Source organism: Coturnix japonica, chromosome 15 (genome assembly GCF_054131305.1).
Source record: "Coturnix japonica strain WE chromosome 15, WE-NBRP24, whole genome shotgun sequence".
In the NCBI taxonomy this organism is placed as follows: domain Eukaryota; kingdom Metazoa; phylum Chordata; class Aves; order Galliformes; family Phasianidae; genus Coturnix; species Coturnix japonica.
In genome coordinates, this window is record NC_140677.1 from 4835077 (window position 1) to 4853484 (window position 18408).

The 18408-nt window shown below is 41.6% G+C and overlaps 1 protein-coding gene across 2 annotated transcripts; it reads left to right on the top strand.

Annotated features, from left to right (window-relative positions):
* Positions 1-115: 115 nt before the first annotated feature.
* On the top strand, positions 116-15981 carry EOGT (EGF domain specific O-linked N-acetylglucosamine transferase). 2 transcript variants are annotated; one of them, XM_015875420.3, is made up of 16 exons: positions 116-213; positions 1061-1279; positions 2119-2219; positions 2779-2887; positions 2979-3073; positions 3600-3704; positions 4812-4918; positions 5813-5916; positions 7596-7688; positions 8300-8371; positions 8876-8962; positions 10042-10110; positions 11380-11441; positions 12666-12785; positions 13725-13827; positions 14213-15981. In XM_015875420.3, the coding sequence occupies exons 2-16, from the start codon at positions 1076-1078 to the stop codon at positions 14357-14359; spliced, it is 1578 nt and encodes a 525-aa protein (XP_015730906.2). In that variant the 5' UTR covers positions 116-213; positions 1061-1075; the 3' UTR covers positions 14360-15981. The 2 variants fall into 2 exon arrangements, with proteins under 2 accessions (XP_015730906.2, XP_015730907.2); XM_015875421.3 differs by lacking the exon at positions 3600-3704.
* The last annotated feature ends 2427 nt before the right edge of the window (positions 15982-18408 follow it).

The following is an 18408-nucleotide window of genomic DNA, read 5'->3' on the forward strand; positions in this document are numbered from 1 at the left end:
CGCGCTTCCTGCTGCTCGGCGGCAGGAAAAGGCCCTCTCCATCCGCACACTCCTCCTTCCCCGCCCGCCGCCTCCAGGTGGGGCGGGCTAAAGCCGCGGTGCTGCCCTCGGGTGTGAAGGAGGGGCGGCGCTGCGGCGGATGAGGACGGAGCTGCGGCGGCTGGAGCGGCTCGGAGCGTGCGGCAGCTCTCATGGGCCGCGGGGCGCTGCGCGGTGAGCACGCGGCGGGTGGAGGGCGGTGCGGGGTGGGCGCTCCTTCCCTCCTCTCCCCTTCCATCCTCACCCCTTCCCTCCTCTCTCCTTCCCTTCTATCCTTTCCCCTACCGGTGTCTGTCTCGGGATGTGCAGCCTCGCTCCGCTCCCCCGCCGCCCCGATAGGTCCGTGCGCCCGCGGCGTCTGGAGCGCTTCTCCCCAAAGCCGGCAGGTAACGCTGGCCGTGCTGCCGGGCTTTGGCGAATTACAACGCATAAAAGGGTTTATAGATACGGGTGTGGTGTTCCCCCCCCTTTAGGAAGCTGAGTGGGATGGGGATGTGGAAGCAGAAGGTGACATGTAGCGGAGCGCAGAGCCGCGTGGCCCGTGGGTCCCACCTCCTTAACACGACGGCAGCTGCTGCTGCTCATGAGCCCTATTGAAGTTGGGCCGCTTGGTGGTGGCTGCGTAGCTTCCCTTCCTCTTGTGCTTCATTTCTTCCAAGCTAGAGGCTGTATTCTGTGCTATAATTCCTCCTTTTCTGGCGCTGCTCTCCCACCTCCCCCCCATACTGCCTGCTCTGTGCTCGGCTCCCACGGCCGCACTCGGAGGATCCCTCGGGCTCCAGCTAAAGTAAACACGCCCGTTTTAGTCCGACTGCGGCAGTGCGTAATTACCCGGTGATTAATGATCCCCAGATAATCCCGAGGCTGCACAGTCTGCTCTCTCCGTGAGAGTTTACTTTCTGTCAGACAAAAAGGCCGTCCCAGCAACGCAAATGAAAACACTTGGGAGTATATGGCGCTGTTAACTGGAATGCTTGAAATGTGCTCTGTTGCAGTCATGTCTTTTTTTCCCCTCATGCAGAAGCTGTAAGTTGCCATGTTCATCCTGCTGATGTTTGCATTGCTGCTGCAAGAAATCCTGGCTAATTCCCGAGATGAAAATCTCACTGAGCTCAAAAATGATGAGCCCATGTACAGCTACAGGACTATCAACCTACCAGACGAGCATATTCCATACTTCCTGCACAACAATAGGCACGTCGCTGACATCTGCAAGCAGGACCCTCGTTGCCCGTATAAAGTAGGTTTGATTTGATGTTGTTCTTGTTGTTTTGGAGCAGTTTGTTGGTGGAATTTGGGTGGTTTAAAGTTGGTTTCCTTGCTGGTGAGTTGGTTTCGTTAGGAATAGTGATAGGACAAGGGGGAGTGGTTTTAAACTGAGACAGGTGAGGTTTAGGTTAGATGCTAGGAGGGAATTTTTCACACAGAGGGTGGTGATGCATTGGAACTGGTTGCCTAATGTGGATGTGGATGCCCCATCCCTGCAGGCATTCAAGGCCGGGCTGGATGTGGCTCTGGGCAGCCTGGTCTGGTGGTTGGCAACCCTGCACATAGCAGGGGGGTTGGAATTAGATCATCATTGTGGTCCTTTTCAACCCAGGCCAGTCTATGATGCTGTGAATAGGAGCTGCAGGGGTGGACCTGGGGATCAGGGCTGTGTGTGGCTCAGGGCAATTCCAGCATCTCCTTGGATGGAGCTGTGCTCCTTCTTCTCTGCCTTTCCATAGCACTGCAGCGCCAGCGTGGTGGTACTCTCAGCCCAGAGCAACTGTGCTTTACATGAGCTCAGCTTTGTTGTTGATAGCTGTCAGCATCATGAGAACTTTGGGATCCTACTCACTGATTCAGGAAAATTGGTTGTCCTGAAAAGAGATGTTAATGGCAGGAATAGCGCTGCTGTGCACGTATCTTCTATGGGCCCTCTGCTGTGTGTAAACAGGAGTGTTCCTTCTGAAACTGAGGTCTGTTTTCAGGCAAAGTCCTTTATGCAGGATTTGAAATACAAGCTCCGTTATGGAGGGATGGTGTATAAGCTGACAGCTTTGATTGTTTGCTATATTTGGTTGTTTTGTGTGACAGAAATACTTGAAGAAATTAAAATCCTGCTGGGGCTATGAGAAATCTTGCAAGTCGGATCACAGGTTCAGTTACCCGGTGTGTGATTACGTCGAATCTGGATGGTAAGTTTCATCTTAAACGTTTTAAGTTTATACTTTATAAAGGAAAAAGAACCAAAAAATATAGTGCTCGCTTTTGTATCAGCTGTGAAGTTAGCATTATCGTGGTCATTGGAGCCATTAGATGGAAGGCTGTCCATCTTTGTACAGGCGCACATATGCACATGTATGTATACATAACATATGTATCTCAATGTGACTTTCAGCTTTTTAAATAAGAAAATCCAATTTGAAACCCTTCCTACCACAATGTTTTCATGATCCTGATTTAGCTTTGCATTTGGATTCCTAAAATAACTCCGCAGTTCCTTTCCTTAGCTTTAAAAACAGATGAAAAAATGTTTAAAAGAATCAGAGCCTTTTACAGCAGAATTGCTTTAAATTGTCATTGATGTTTTCACTGAGGTGTAGCTGATTGGCTGCTTCCTGCTTTGCATCTTGAATGCCAATATAATACCTGGCTGACTTTTTTGTTCCCTTTTACTGAGGATTAAAAAAGAGAAGTTATCTGTTAAAGCCATTACTAGAATTGAGCAATGGCATTTTATTTTCCTCTCATCAGGGCAAATGACATCGAGACGGCCCAGCAGATATTCTGGAAACAAGCTGACTTTGGTTACATTCGGGAGAGGCTGAATGAAATGAAAACCCATTGTAAGCCTACAGCAACAGTAGGTATTTTCAATAGATATTTTGCTTCTCACTTTTTTGTTTTAAACAGAATTGTGATTATCAATAAGATGTATTTATTTTTCTTAACAGGGAGACTCATCTCTGACCTGTTCTCAGTTCCTTCAGCATTGCAGAGCAACGAACTTGTACGTCGATTTAAGAACTGCAAAGAGAAACCACGAGAGGTCTGATTCTGTGTTGCTGGAGTTAAAACTTAAGGGGTGGCGGGGAGAAGGGCTCAAAGAGTTTGTTGAATGGAGCTGTGTGTATAGCTGATGTGCTTGTTGAGCTTTGCAGAGCCTGTGTTCAGAGGCATATTGCTTAAGCCGTGAGGTCTATATTGCTAATGCTCAACTGCTGTCTGCTGCTGCTGCTGCTGGCAGAATGGATTACTATGAAACTTGTGGTTTTTTGGAGTAATAATGGGTGTTTAAGATGCTTCCTCCTCCTGACCGAGCAGAGGATAGTGTTTCTGTATCTTGAGACGTTCTTTCTGCTTATTCAGACACATCCTTTCATGTTCAGGTGGTGTGCAAGGTAGAGTTGTTTTTGTATGAGGCACTGAGAAGAAAGTACTCAGGTTTTAAAAGAGTATGAAGTGATTTGCTGACCTGAGGCTAAATAACATCACCTTGAGTATATAATCTTGGCTGCAGAGCACTTGTGGCAGTGTTGCACAAAGGCTGATAGACTTTTACTCATTTGCATTAGATTCAAAGAAGACTTTTTCCAGAAGGGGGAAATTGGAGGTCATTGCACCCTTGACGTTAAAGCATTTTTAGCTGAAGGTCAACGCAAGAGCCCTCTGCAGTCTTGGTAAGAATCACTTGTCAGGGCTGATTCCAAGTTCACTTATCAGTTTATTTTTCCCTTGGCATTAGCAGCTGTGTGTGAGGTGTTTTGTTCATATTGGATATTTCTGTAGCTATGTCTATGCAGAGTGCTGCTCTGAGCTATGTTACTCTGCAGTCGTACCTTTTCTGCCTAATTCACAGCAGCAATGGGCGTGGAAGCATTTTGTAATCAGATTTCTAATGCTTAAGTGTTTTCTATCAATATTTGCTCTGTGCTTAGTCTGCCTATGGAAGGAGCCAGTTATTTTGTTGAGAAATACTTTAAAGTTGGCATTTGTGCCTTAGTTCATGTAGTCCTGGTGATGTCAGGCCTGGTCTGGATATAAATTCATCTACTGTTCCCAGGGAGTCTGTATTTGGAATGTGAAATGGGCAGCACTCTAGGGGCTGAGTAGGAAGTGCAAGGATGCTTTGGTAGTAGGTGGCTTAGTATCATGGGGTTACATGTTAGCACTTCAAAGCTGAGCTGACAGTTAACTGATGAAGTATGAAGGAAGGGTACTACTAAAATGCCTGTAGGAATTGAGTTTTTATGCTCTTTTTGTCATGTTTTCAGTCATTTTTTTTTCCCCCACGTTTTAGACCAGTGGTCAATTTCAGTTAAGAAGAGCTCTAGAGGAAGAAAAGGCTTTTCTTCTGTACATGCTGTTGCCATTTCAGCTGCTCACCCTTTTTAGATCCAGGGGTAATAAATATTGCATCTGAATTCATTATTCTGAGCAAAGCATGAAGATCATGCTGAAGTGTCTCTGGCAATGCAGATCAAGTTGGATAGACCCACAGATGTTTGCTCTGAGGCTCCTTGTTACATCTCTCCTGCCTTGATTTGTACATCAAAGATGCTGTTCACTCCCGAGATCAAAGGCAGTGTTTAACCTCTTGGAGATCATAACCTGAAGAACCTTCCATTAGGATTTGAAATAATTTTAATTGTCAGACTCTATCAGATATCAGCTGTCCTGTTAAATCAAGTGGACTGAAGGCACAGATACTGAACCTTAGGTATATGAAATGGACGTGTTCTAATATGTTAATGACAAAGCATGTTCTCTGTGATTGAATCTTGTAGGTTTGCAGAACTCCAGACGTTTACTTCATTAAACTTCAGGCCCCTGGATGATGGCAAGTGTGATGTTGTTATTGAAAAGCCAACATACTTCATGAAATTGGATGCAGGTGAGGCTCTAATCCCTGGACATGAGTATTTTATCTTTTAAACAAAGTCGTTGTATTCCTCTAAACTGTAACTGGAAGAACTGCAGCACTGTCAGCCTTTACCTTTGAGCAGGGTTGTCTGTATGTGTTAAAAAGGTGATGCTGTCTGGCTTCTCTGTTTCAGTGAGGACAGAGGAGAACTGCTTTTTGAGCAGTGTGGGAAGCCCAGGAGCTGGTTCCTACCACAGCAGCTCTTCTTGGGCAGAAGCTTTGAAACAAGAGCTGTGTGTATATGGTCTCAAAGCTGATGTCTGGTCTTGGCTACCAAGCAGGCTGGACTATGTTAACACTTTGTTTCATGGCAGCTTTTTATGCATTGTGGTCTTCAGGTATTAGCTTAAGGAGCCAAATGGAACAAGAATGCTCTGGGAAAGAACCTGAGGAATTTCTTGGGCTTTGGCTCCTGTGCAAGTACAAGTTCTGTCTTGTAGGCTTCCAGACAGAGCTTCAGTTAACCTTAATAAAGAGGAACTAAGAGTAGTGCCAAAGGCCTTTTTTCTCATGTTTCCTGTATGTCTAACTAGTTCTTATTAGAGGAGCAGTTACTTTCATGTATTTCAGAAAGCATTTGCAGGGAGAGAAGTAGTACGTGGAACTTATCTTTTTCTTTTGCCGTCTTTTTGCTGCTGTTCTGATTCATTTGAGCCTTTCTTAACATGTGTTTTGCTTCAGATTTCTTGCCTCTATTCCTTCCCTTTGAAGGTTTGTTTCTGTAGGGTTTGTATAAGAAGCATTCAGTCAGAATTAGGAGAAAACCGGTATAAAATGTGAGATGCTAGTAGAGAAAAACATATAAACCACTGAAAAACGGAGTGAGTAGTGAAACATTTGCTAACATGTATTTCTTTCCCTCAGGTGTTAATATGTACCATCACTTCTGTGACTTCGTCAATCTTTATATTACACAGCACATTAATAATTCCTTCAGTACTGATGTCAACATAGTCATGTGGGACACTGTAAGTCCATGGTGCTTTTAATATACTTGTGATGCCTTATATTTCTGACTCATAGAGACTCTGAAACTCTTAGTAGCCACAGTTTAGCTTTCCTGTGGATGGTTACCTGAATCACATGGAACTGCTAAGTTTTTTGGGTCATCTTAATACAGATACATCACCCCTTAGAATAAATATTCTGAAGTGGAACTGTTTCTGCTGTACTGCTGGATGGAAGCCATGACCTTTTAAGTGTAACATTCATTTCACTGACATGTATTTAAGTTGCAAGGGAGCGTATTACAAGTAAACAACGTGTAATATGCCAGATAACATGTATGTCAGGTTCAGAAGGAACAAAGCTTTTGATGATATAACATTGTCCCTCATCTGTTGCCTTGTTCTCCTATAATACTGTGTTTTCTTCCTTTGAATTGACTGCTAAGACAAATATTTGGTAAAGAACTGCAAATACTGCATGTTTGCTGTTTAATGAGAAGTCTCTTTCTTGGCTCTTTTTTCCTTTCCTTAGTTCTCTTACATTTTGAAAGCTAAAATAAGTGTTCCTGCCAGATAAGCAAGCTGGCTTTACAGAGAGAGCTGTTGTTAATCCAGCTCCAATGGCCTTCTGAAAAGTTCATCTGTGTCAGAACTGTAAACTACTTTGAAAAGACACTCTATTTCTTGTATTGTTGAATCAAATAACTCTTTCAAATGTACCGTTCAAAGTATGTACTGTAACAGCACCATCATTTTAAATGAGTCTTTAACTGCTTGATCTGCTGAGTTCATTGCCATGTACAGCCAGATGATGGCACCAACTAACTGCTGATGAGCTATTCATACCTATCAAATGTTGGACTTGATCTTATTATTCATTCTCTCTTTTTTTTTTTCTTTTTTTTTTCTTTTTTTTCTTTTCTTGATGTAATTAGATCTGGGCATACTTTCTAGCTACTGTAGAGTTAGTGCACTACTCTTATTAAACAGTAATGCCCTCTGATGTAGGTTAAACAGAACAGAAAATGAGTAGGAATTCCACTGGGTGTTGATCTGCAGACTGTCTTTGCAACTGCAGGAAAGCAATGTTACTAAAGCCCTTTTAAGGTGAGCAGATACAGTTAGAGAGAAGTCCTTTCAGCACGTTTCCCAATTCCTCCTTCCACCAAATCAGATCATTGCTTTCAGTTTGAGATGCGTGTGCAGTTTGCAAGTGAGCATCCCAGAGCAGAAGCAAATATGGAACAAACTTGCTATGACATTTTACTTCAAATGCTACTGCTGCACTTGGGTTCCTGGGTGGTTTTTAGTCTCAGGAGTCCGCATTTCTATCTTCTCTCCTTCAATTTCTGTTGCTTCTGTTCCTCTTGTATTCCTTTGTCTCTGAGGAAACACCTTACACCTTGCTCCTAACTTAGATTCTAATCTTCTGCTGAAGAATTTGTCTGGATTGCTAAGTTACAGACCTGTTTTAATAAAAAATTTACTACCTGCCAGGTAATACAACTACCTTCGTAGCTGCAATTCTAGGTGTTCAGTAATGTGCGCTTCCTATGCTGGAATGTCTTAAGTCCTGTGGTGGTGATGTGCATGTTAAAAATGTGTTTAAGTTTGTTGTCTAGAACTTTTAAGTCACAAAGGGATTTTTTTAATGCATTTGTATCATCATTGTGCCTTTCTGTCCTTCCTTCCTGACACAGAGTTCCTATGGCTATGGCGACCTGTTCAGCGAGACATGGAAGGCATTTACTGACTATGACATAATACACTTGAAAACTTTTGACTCTAAAAGGGTATGGAATTTCATGTTTTATCTTAATTTGTAGCGACTGTGTAGTAAGAATGACTGCTTCTGGAGCTGCTTCTAGGTATATGTTTTTCAGAGGGGAGCACTGATGCTTTACATGCATGTTTAATTAGCGTAATATGAGTGTGTTGCAAACAGGAGTCATAGTTGTAACCTAATTCTGTGGCATGTCTGCATTTACCTAGATGGACTGAACTTCTCTGCCTTTGAGAAGTGATATTTGTGTATTCATTTCACTTCTGCAGCACATTCAGAGCTCGTATCAGTCTCTTAAAGCCCTTAAACTCAGTCTTAAACTGTACACTTCACCTGGTTTTCTTCTATTTAATTCAGATTTGTTCTGGTTTTTGGTGTGTTTTTTCCCATTTGTTTGTTTTTATATATTTTTTCATATGTAGATCTGTAGCTTTTGAGCTGAGATCTCCTTTGGGATCCGAATGCTCTTTGTTCTACTCTTTTTCACAGTCGAGGAAGTGAGGATGTTCTAACAGGAGCGTGTAATTTCAGGCTCGTTATAAGCAGTGATCCCAGTGAATGAGCATGGGTTGAAGCAGCAGAAGGTAACAGCTCAGTGTAACTTCTTGTGATCTTTTGCAGGTGTGCTTTAAAGAAGCAGTCTTCTCATTACTGCCTCGAATGCGGTATGGCTTGTTTTATAACACACCATTGGTGAGTCCTCCTTATCCATCCTCGTGTTAACTACGCATTTATACGACACTGAGAGGTCTGAGCTAATGGATTTCTCAGTCATCCAGCTGAGTTGTCATGAAGTGTACTGCACTGAAGCTCTGTTTAACTCCAAATGACTTTAAAGTTACTTCAGCTAGTCGACAGTGATTGGTTATATGCAATCCTCTTTCCCACTGTTCTTGAGATACACTGTACCTCCTTACTGAGAAGACACCATGAACTTTTGGCAGAGCACGGGTGCTTCTTCTCTGACCAACTTTTTTAGGGTTATTAGCTCTTATCTTTAAGCTATAATTCTATAGAAAGCCATATTGCTTCTAAATGAAAGTGCTGCTTGCATTGCAGCAAATAGTGATGTGCTTATTGCAGTGTGTGCCACGTGGCTCTTGTTCCATGAGAATGGCACAGGACTGATACCAGAGAGATTTTTTTTTCTCTGTATGGAATAACCTTTCATAGTAACGATTGCTTTTCTACTTTCAGATATCTGGCTGCCACGGTACAGGGCTGTTCAGAGCATTTTCTCAGCATGTGTTACACAGGTTGAATATCACACAAGAAGGACCCAAGGTATGATAACTGAACACTGAAACTGTAATATGGAGCTGACATATCTTAGCAGAGAAACAACATCATCTAGCTGGTGTGGGGCAATTTCAGTGTGGAATAGGAGCACACAGTGCACTTTTTGGAGATGCTCAGCATTTTCTTCCAATAAGTCAGTTTGTTCTGTAAAGGCTTTAGGCAGACTTAAGGACAATTGCCCTCCTGTCTTATTTCCATATGCCAGGCCTTTAGAACATCTTCCTTTCAACCCTAGTGTCTCCTCCCTTCCTCTGTTCCTGAGGTCTTTGTGTTCTCCCCAGCCAAGCAGTATGTGGTACACGAACTCTTCTGGAGCATGCTGACAAGAGCCTGCCCTTGGGCCCAATAGAGAGGATCCTACAAAGCAACACAGCCAGCTTGTTCTCTGCAAGCATGCTCTTTATCCATCCTCATAGGTACTGCTGAGCTCAGATCAGTGATGGTGATGGCTAAGTCTGGTCCTTCTATTCCTGCCCAGAACCACCTGTTTGGCTGTGGGCTTCTCTGTTGTATGTGCTGGGCTTCTTGAAGTGTTTGCTAGAGAGTAGCCTATGTATTATCATTGAGGGGCACACAATCAAAGCACAGCACAGACATTTAGTTATGCTTCTCCTGCTGACGCTAATGGGAGTCACGCAGTTAAATCTCTTTATTTCACTTGGAACATTCACCTGCATGAGACCAATTAATTTAAAGAGGTAAAATGAAGAACTATTACAGAAGAAAAACACTTCTTTTTCTTTTAAGGATCTTGTGCACAAACCATCCTGAAAGCTGCTTTCAAAAGCTGCTGTATAATGTGTAGCACAAAAGACTCTTTTGTAAGGAATAAACTAAATCTCTCAGAAAATGTTTTATTACTTGTTAATAGTCAGACTTTCACAACATTTTCGACACTTTGAATCTGTTGGAAAATACAGTGTGGATTTTAAGGTGGTTACATCATCTACTATACAAGGAAGGAACATATTGCTCAAATAATCGCCAACACTAAATATGGGAGTTGTGGTTGTGTTTGTGAGATCTGCCTCGGTGCTGATACTCTGCTTCTTCTTTATTTTTAGGATGGGAAAATCCGAGTCACGATCCTCGCACGCAGCACAGACTACCGGAAAATATTAAACCAAAATGAGGTGTGGCCCTTTTTATTTTTAAAACCAATTTATTGGAATTTATATTTTTTGCTCATTGGGTTGATTTTTTTTTTCAGGCACAGCCGAGACGTCTGCTGACAAATCTTGGGCAAATGCATTTAGTGCTAATATTAATTGCTTCTAATATGCTGCTTATCCTGTCTCTGCTTCTGTACTCCAGATGCTGAACCTTGTTGCCCTTTTTAAAATTCCAGTGGAAGACTGCAGATGTAATACTGAAAGTATTTCCTCTTAACAAACAGATGCTGCAGAGCTTCTGATGACATTATTTTGCTTTCAGATAATTCTCTTTAGTTTCTAACGCTCCCAGTGTTAAGGACTCTAACAAAAGCTTTGTTACAGTTGCAGATCAAAATATGTAAGTAGTTGTATGTGAGTGTATGCATTTAAAACTCTGAGTTTTCCCATTGAATCGCTGTTTCAAATCGTGCAGTTAGTGGCTTTATGGTGAAACTTCTCTTGTGATAAAATGATAGCATTGCTTTTTTTTATAGTTCTCTTCATTCTTATCTACTAGTGCCTGACAAAAATAGATGGGCGTCATTATTCCCAATGTAAGGGAGAAACTGAGTCTTATTTCATGCAATAGCTTGCTGTCAGAGCAGGCAGGGCTCAGATTACCAGACCTGTCTGCTGCACTGACCACAGCGCCTGCTTACACCACCTGTGCTGTGTATAATGAGCATATAATGGAAAATGAGAAATTAATCTTTACTGATCTTTTGTTAAGAAAAGTACTTTTATCTCTCTCCCTGTCCGGCTAGTTTTTAATTGAAGACTTGGAAAAAGTCATTTTTAAGTTAGAAGCCTGGGCTCTATTGGCTTTATTTCTTGTATGAGTAGGAATCTGGCCTGGTCGTATATTTGTGAAAACCCTTCTAGTTACCAGTTTGCTTCTGTAGGTATTGGAATATCTTTTGAAAATCCAGTCTAAAGTGTCACATCTTCTTCAATTCCCACCTTCAGCAAAACTGATAGAAGTTAGATTGGCTTGGCACTTGGCCCTTTAATTTATGTGAAAGTCAGGAGCAGTCTTTGAGATTCAAGTCCCCTTTGCAATGGCTGATTTACTAGGAATGACATATGTATCCTAAATGAGAATGAAGAAGAATAGAACATCTCCTTTATATGGTAGTGACAGTATGTTGTGTCTTCCTCATTGTAATTCCCTGGTGAGAAGTGGAGGGGAGGAATTAATTCAAGCAGAACCACCAAATCACTGTTTGTTTTTTTTCTCTCCTCCCTTAGCTGGTGAATGCTTTGAAAACAGTATCAACGCTGGAGGTCAAAGTGGTAGACTACAAATACAAGTATGTATGTTGCTAGAGGATACTAGTATGGCTACCTGCTTTCTGTGGCTGGTGCAAGCTGTTGTCATGCAAAAGTATCCATGTCCCAGTTTCTAAGCTTTGCAAAATCCAGGAACTGTTCAGAAGAGATTAATGTTACTGAGGGAGTGGTGGGTGAGTTAGTTAAGCATTCCCATCCTATGATGCAATGCCTAGGAATGGATCTATCCTGCAGTATTCTGGTGTCTTATTTTATATGATTCCTAATTTAGTAATGAATGATAACTCGACTTATTTGCTGCTCTGTTGGGCCCTGAAGATTCCACTTGAGGTCATTTTGTGGTGCCCAGATATGCTGGGCACTGCGCCAGTAAGAAAAAGATGTTCCCAAGTGGTGTATTTCTGCACCAAATGACAGCAGCTCCTTTGTGGTGAATGGTGCTGTCATGGATCGCACAGGAATAGTGAGGAACTAAAGCAGATGAGTTTTTCACCTAAGCAGAAGCAAAGCAAGGAAGTCAAAACTTGATTCTGTTTCCTTTGTCAATGACAGCATTTGAGGGAGTGAATAATACAGAAGAGGGCACAGGCTTCTAGCCAGTCCCTGTGTTTGAAAGCGTAACTGAGTGATGCTACCAGAATTCCTGTACTTGTTGAAACTGTAGTACAATTCACCATTAGAGATTTCTGCAGCTATCCTGCAGCTTCACAGTTAAGGGTTTCCCTGATGTCTGCACTTACAGTAGCTTAAGCAGTTGACTTTTTCCTGTTGCAGTTTAAGCCATCTTCTTTCTGTTATCTTCATAAGCCCATTATTTACTTGCGTGCTCAGGGAACACGTGGTTATTTAAAATATTGTATGTGGAGGTTACATTCAAAGAATGTATGCTTGATGCCTTATGAACAACTCAGGTCTGTTATATTATTCTTATAAAAGATGATGAGATAGTTTAAAAAAGAAAGCAAAAAACCTCCAAACTTTGACAAGTTTAAACTTACCAATGAAATCACGCTTTTGGAATAGGCTTTTATTAATGTAGAGCTTTGAAACCTGTCTGAATTTCTTCTAATTCCATGCTGAGTTATTGCTCGCTGCCGCATTTATGATTCTTAGTACTGTTCCTTGAAAAATCAATTCTCTCTTTCAGTATTCCCATAAGTTAATTTAGTGCTTTCTACTTGTAACTAATTCTTACTGAGATGGATAGGCATGCCACATCACTATTTTGGTTGTGTTGTCTGCAGGGAACTTGAATTTTCAGAGCAATTGAGAATTACACATAACTCTGATATATTCATTGGGATGCATGGAGCTGGACTTACCCATTTGCTCTTTCTACCAGACTGGGCTGTTGTTTTTGAACTGTAAGTGTTTCTCTCCTCTTTCCCTTTCTATTATACATACAACTGCTAAAATCTTCATATCCGTTAATGAAGCACTTTCCCCTTCTAGTATTTGACTACAAACGTTTCACTTGTGTTGTCTTCTGGACTTCGTTTCTGATAGTCTTTCCTGGAAACATAAAGTGAGGAAGCCTTCATTAACAAGTGATGGTGGTGCAGCCATCATGAAGGCTTAGTGAGTGATTTCTTAAGATGTCATGTTATCAATACAATGCAGCATTTTATACAACAAATCTCACAGATCAGATTCTGTCTGTGGGTCAGAGGTACAGTGGTATTTTGGTGATCTGTCTGATTATATAACAGTGCGCATCCAGCCTGTTACAGGTTCCTCTGGAGGATATCGCTGCTTTCCTTTCCATACCTGGGACACAAGCACCCGCTTGCTAGCCAAGCTCAGCTGGGTGTTGTTCTATCTTATCCAAAGTTCTCCAGATCCATTTGAAATATGTTTTGTCATGAAGCTGGCTGTTAATAGACATTCCAGTTCTGTGGAACTAAAGAAAAATGCAGCATGCTTGTCCAAGGAGCACTGAATTCCCTATACTGGGAAATCCCACCTAATTCCTTGCAGCAGGGAAGGCTGGGAGCTGCTGATGTGTTATAATCTTGGCTTGAGAACATTAGGAAACTTAGTTTTTCTTACATGCCCAAGAGCTGTTGCAGTCGGGCTGTAAGGTGTCTGACATGCAGATGTGTCTCAGTCAGTTTCCTTGAGCACATGCTAAGAACATATGGGCAGCCTTCGTTCTTCTCTGCAGTGCAGCAGAATTTGTCCATGGTTTTGTTACCATGCAATTGGCCAACAAAGGTGTAGACTTAGACCCTTTTTTCCCCGTTCTATCCTGATCAACTTGGCACAAACTCTGTAGGTGAGTAGGTCCTTCTGCCTTTTCCTAGGTACAATTGCGAGGATGAACGTTGTTACCTGGATTTGGCAAGGCTGAGGGGCATTCACTATATCACTTGGCGAAAAAGAAATAAAGTGTTCCCTCAAGATCAGGTAATGATGGACACTGGGGGAAGGGTGGGGATGTTTTTTTTTTGCTCCGTTCATGCTCTACTGAATGGATTTAAAGGCCAGTTTGTTTTACTTGTCTGTGTTCTGAGATCTGAAATACGATTTTCATTCTTTAGACCAAATAAATTCCATGTTGTGATTAAGAAATCATTTGGTATGAACAGATGAGGGAAGAAGAGAAATTAATCCATTAAGCCATCCATTGCATTGCTGTTTTGCAGTTGCTTTGCTGAATCTCTTGCCTCAGAGCAGATCAGTGGATCAGAAATAATGTATTAATAGCACATGCTCATTTTTTTTCCCTTGCTTATGAATGGAAGATGTATGGGAACTTTTGCTGTCTAAAAGGCTTTATTTCATTTTTTAGGGACACCACCCAACGCTGGGAGAGCATCCAAAATTTACAAACTACTCTTTTGATGTGGAAGAATTTATGTACTTGGTGCTTTTGGCTGCAAATCATGTCTCACAGCATTCCAAGTGGCCATTTAGGGTAAAGCACGATGAATTCTAAATCAGACTTCTGACTGATGTATTATTTTTGAATAATGCTCCATAAAATACTGTAACAACGTGAAGCCAAATGCTGGTGTGAAATAAGCAAACCTCTACGAGGGAAATAACTCTTAATTAGCTTGTCAGAGCACTTCAGGGCACCACACCTTATCTGTGTCATCCATCTCTGTAATTCTGGGTGCTTTTCTTAAATAAGAAATATTTATAGAACTCTTTCCTCCCTTTCCACCTATATTTCTGCATTCCATGTTCTGAAATACTTTGTAAAAAGATATGTCCATCCATTTCATTCACATTAGAGGTTCCTTACGTTTTTGCGTTTAAATTTAACTTTGACTCTTCTCCCTCTAGTTTTAGTGCTAAAATGTAACATATCTGCTCAGTAAGTTTAGTCAGTCTTCCCTCTCAATGCAAGTGAATCTTTTTCTGAATGAATACTTACAGACTTCAGATCATCCTACTTTTTCACTTAACACTGCACTTCTGCAATGGAAAACCTATGCAAATTGGAAGAAAAGCACAAGCAAAAACCTTCATCTTTTTGAGGATGCTGAAGGGATTGGAGTTCAGGGTTGTTAATTTTAAGACAAATGATAAGGAATAAAGGGCATCTTTCAGCTGCAGCTGGAAGGAAATGAAATCATGAGGAACTTTGTAGAATCATTAAAAGCCTCGTCTATTTCTGGTTTTGTTTTCTTGAAATGTTGAAGAGTCAATCTCAAAAACTTAGGGAAGTCTTCCCAAAGCCAATAGCATCACTCGCTGTTCTCACTGAAGCCAAAATTGAGTTGTTTATAACTCCCTCCCCCCCCCCACAATTTATGGGCTGATACAGGTTGGTGCTAAAGAGGGGAGGAGGGAAAGAAGGAAACAGAGAGTAGTTGTGTTGTCTTGAAGGGGATCCAGAAGGGGGTGTGGAAGAACTGAGTTCAGTGAGATTTCAAAGGGGAAAAATAAAAGGTGTTCCCTTTTACACTATGGATTTTCTGATAATATATTCCCGCGATACATTTGCAGTATAATCAAACAGTTTCAGTGGCTTGAAGCAAAGCATACATTTGTATGCGAAAGGAAGGCAGTTACAGTAAATGTAAACACTCCACTGGTATAATCGTAGATATTATTGACTTCCATTCACCAACAGTCATAGGTAATTTCACAGAGAGTAGCTACACTCACTGACCTGCCTATCCTGGTAAAAATGACTTACGGTAAGCATAATTTTCGTATAGATCTCTTGTGACCTTAAGCAGTGCATAGGAAAAGCTGATCCATGAGCTATATTAAGGTATTTGGTGCAATTTTTGATGTGGTGTATTGCGTTGATGCATAAAGCTGTTTTACTTTAAAGAACCATGGAAGCAAAATTGCACTTATTTATATGGGGAGAAAGAAGAACCTCTGAGAATACAATGTCCCATACTTGTGTTTTGGGTTGGGTTTGGTTTTGTTTGTTTTTAAACCTTGTAGGATTTTTAAAGTAAAGCATAAAAACTTAAGTCAGTAAAACATGTGAGTGTGAAGAACTGAAACTATAAAAAAGACATTTGACTATGAGCTGTGCACAGATGTATTTGATAACTTTTTATAAAAAGACTTTTAATAAAAAATTAAAACTAATTTTTGGTCATTGTTTGTCTGGTGTTGGAGGCCAGTTTTGTAGATACGGGTCATGCATAGTGTTATCTCTTGTCTTCTCCCGCCATGCTAAACTGATGTCTGGAGATCCAAGCTGGTACTTGTTTCTTTGGCTGCTGAACTAATTGTGTGAAGGCAAATGTTCTTGAATCCTTACAGAAGCAGCTAATGAGGAGCTTCTCTTTCATGCTGTGCTAGGACTCACTAAATCAAGCGGTCAACCATATGCCTGAATGCGTGGTGAGAGGCTGCGGGGACTTCATCCAAGGGTAAAATGTCCTGCCAGCATTCACTGCTTTCTGCAAATTCGAGCGCAGTGTCAGTGGTTGATATTGACATTAACCAACATATTCTTCAGTCTTTATGGCTTAGTATTATAGGGATGAAAACAGTAATTTGGTTTAAAAGCTTTATGAATAGTCTCTAAATTATCTTGGCAGTCGAAAGGAGTTCTGGTGAGTTGATGGGATTTTGCCAATAAATCCTCATTTATGAGGACTGAGGGTCTAAAAGAGGGTCTGGGCCATCCTGGCCTACCAGGAAATTGGAACTGGTGGGAATCTTTGGGACTTTCTGGGCTGTTTGTTCTTTAGGCAGGGTGCAGTTTTGGCTATACATTCCTAACAGACTATAGGAATTTTGCTCTTTGCTACTCTTGATTTTTGTCTTAGGATTACTGAAGAATTGAAATTGTGTTTAACTTTCACATTGGCATCGGCGTGCTGAATTCAGATTTGGCACTCAGTGAATGCTGCCAATCCTGAATACTTCCAGCACTGCAGTGTAATCTGGTGCTGGTTTGGATGCACAGAATAACTTAGAGACACACATGGTGTCTTTGTCTTACCTCAGAAGTCTTTAAGATGTGCTTATTTATTTTTCTTATGTTCTGCAGAAGTTGAGTAAGTGTGAGGGTGATTTACAATGGGGAGGTGGTAAATCAGGGCTGTTAGGAATGCATTTATAAATGCAGTTTCATTCTTGCTGTTAATATATCTGGTTCTACCATTAATGGGATTGCTCTGGGTTTATGATCTCTCCTGCTTAAAAAAAACAGAGGAAAATTAAAGGAAACATTCTTGAGAGCTTTTTGTCTACATGAAATGGCAGAACACAAGGGGAAATTTTTCTTTGGTTTCAATACTGAAGAACTGTTTCCATTTCCAGTGTTTGCAGTGAAGTTATGCTCTCACTTCCATTCCTCTGAGCGCGTCTAATGGTTTGGGTTCTTATATTTGTTTTTAGGCTGTGGGTGTGATTTCCAGGTGTTTCCTACATACTTCAGCAGTAGATGGCACCAGAGCCCTTTCAAAGTTCTCCTGGCTCTGTGAAGGGATTGGAATTTCAGATGCAAAGAATCAGCTCGCAGAGGAACACAATGAAGCAATTGCTCCCGCAGGTGATGATTTTGTTTTTCCCTCCTGTTTGTGGATGGGAATGCCTGGAGAAAATAATCTAGGGAGATTTTAGGTGTTAGCAGTGGATTGCTCAGATGTTCTGGTAGCCAAATATTTTTCCTTCAAATTTTCTAGAAGCCAACTTGGTGTTGGAAGAATAATTATATCTCATTTTCCTTTTAAAGTAGGCTTTGTGCCCCAAACAGTGCTTTTTAGCAGTGGACACAATCCCTGCTCTGATGTAGCCTTGGGTTTCATGTTTGCATTGGCACAACCCACTCATGCCATGCGTTGTGCATCTTCTGCCACCTCATTACTTCTCCCACTGAGCCCAGTGAGTGTGTGTGTGTGCATGCACACATCTGGCACCATTGGAAATGCAGACCGCTGACGCTCAGAAGACTGTAATAAATTGCCAATAGTTTTTATTTTATTTAAAATAACAGTTACTGTGAGGGCTTTGTGCCAGAGCTGCCCTGCCCTCAATGTGCAGCTCAGGCTTTGTAGTATGCCAGGTAGGAGGGTGCGAGTGCAGCAGTGATGGCGGTCGGACATCATTCATTACCCCATCAAGGACTCGGTGCGTCACTCAGTGAACAGGCGTGTGCATTGAGCTGACAGCTCCCAATTGTTTCTTCACCAATTACCACGCCAAAGCCTTGATAGTGTAATGAAATATGCCTCCTACCTATCACTTCATCTTTGTCAAACTGACTGGCTGCTCTTAGTGTGTTATGACTGCACGAACTTTAACAGTGTCAGAAAAATAAGCAAGCTTGTCTCCCATGTAAAAGGATGTGAGCCTCAGAGACAGCATGGGTGCTATTAGATAAGGGCAGCTGAGTTTGGATGGGAACACGTGCAGGGGGAAAAGCCCTCATGGAGCAGCTGAGGCCTCAGTTCTGCCTTGGGGACCCAGCAGAAGATGAGAAGCATAGGGACTTTTCTTTTGCTGGACACTCTTATACCTAGTAAAGTATTCAGCATCTCTTATCATTTATTTATTGTGGTC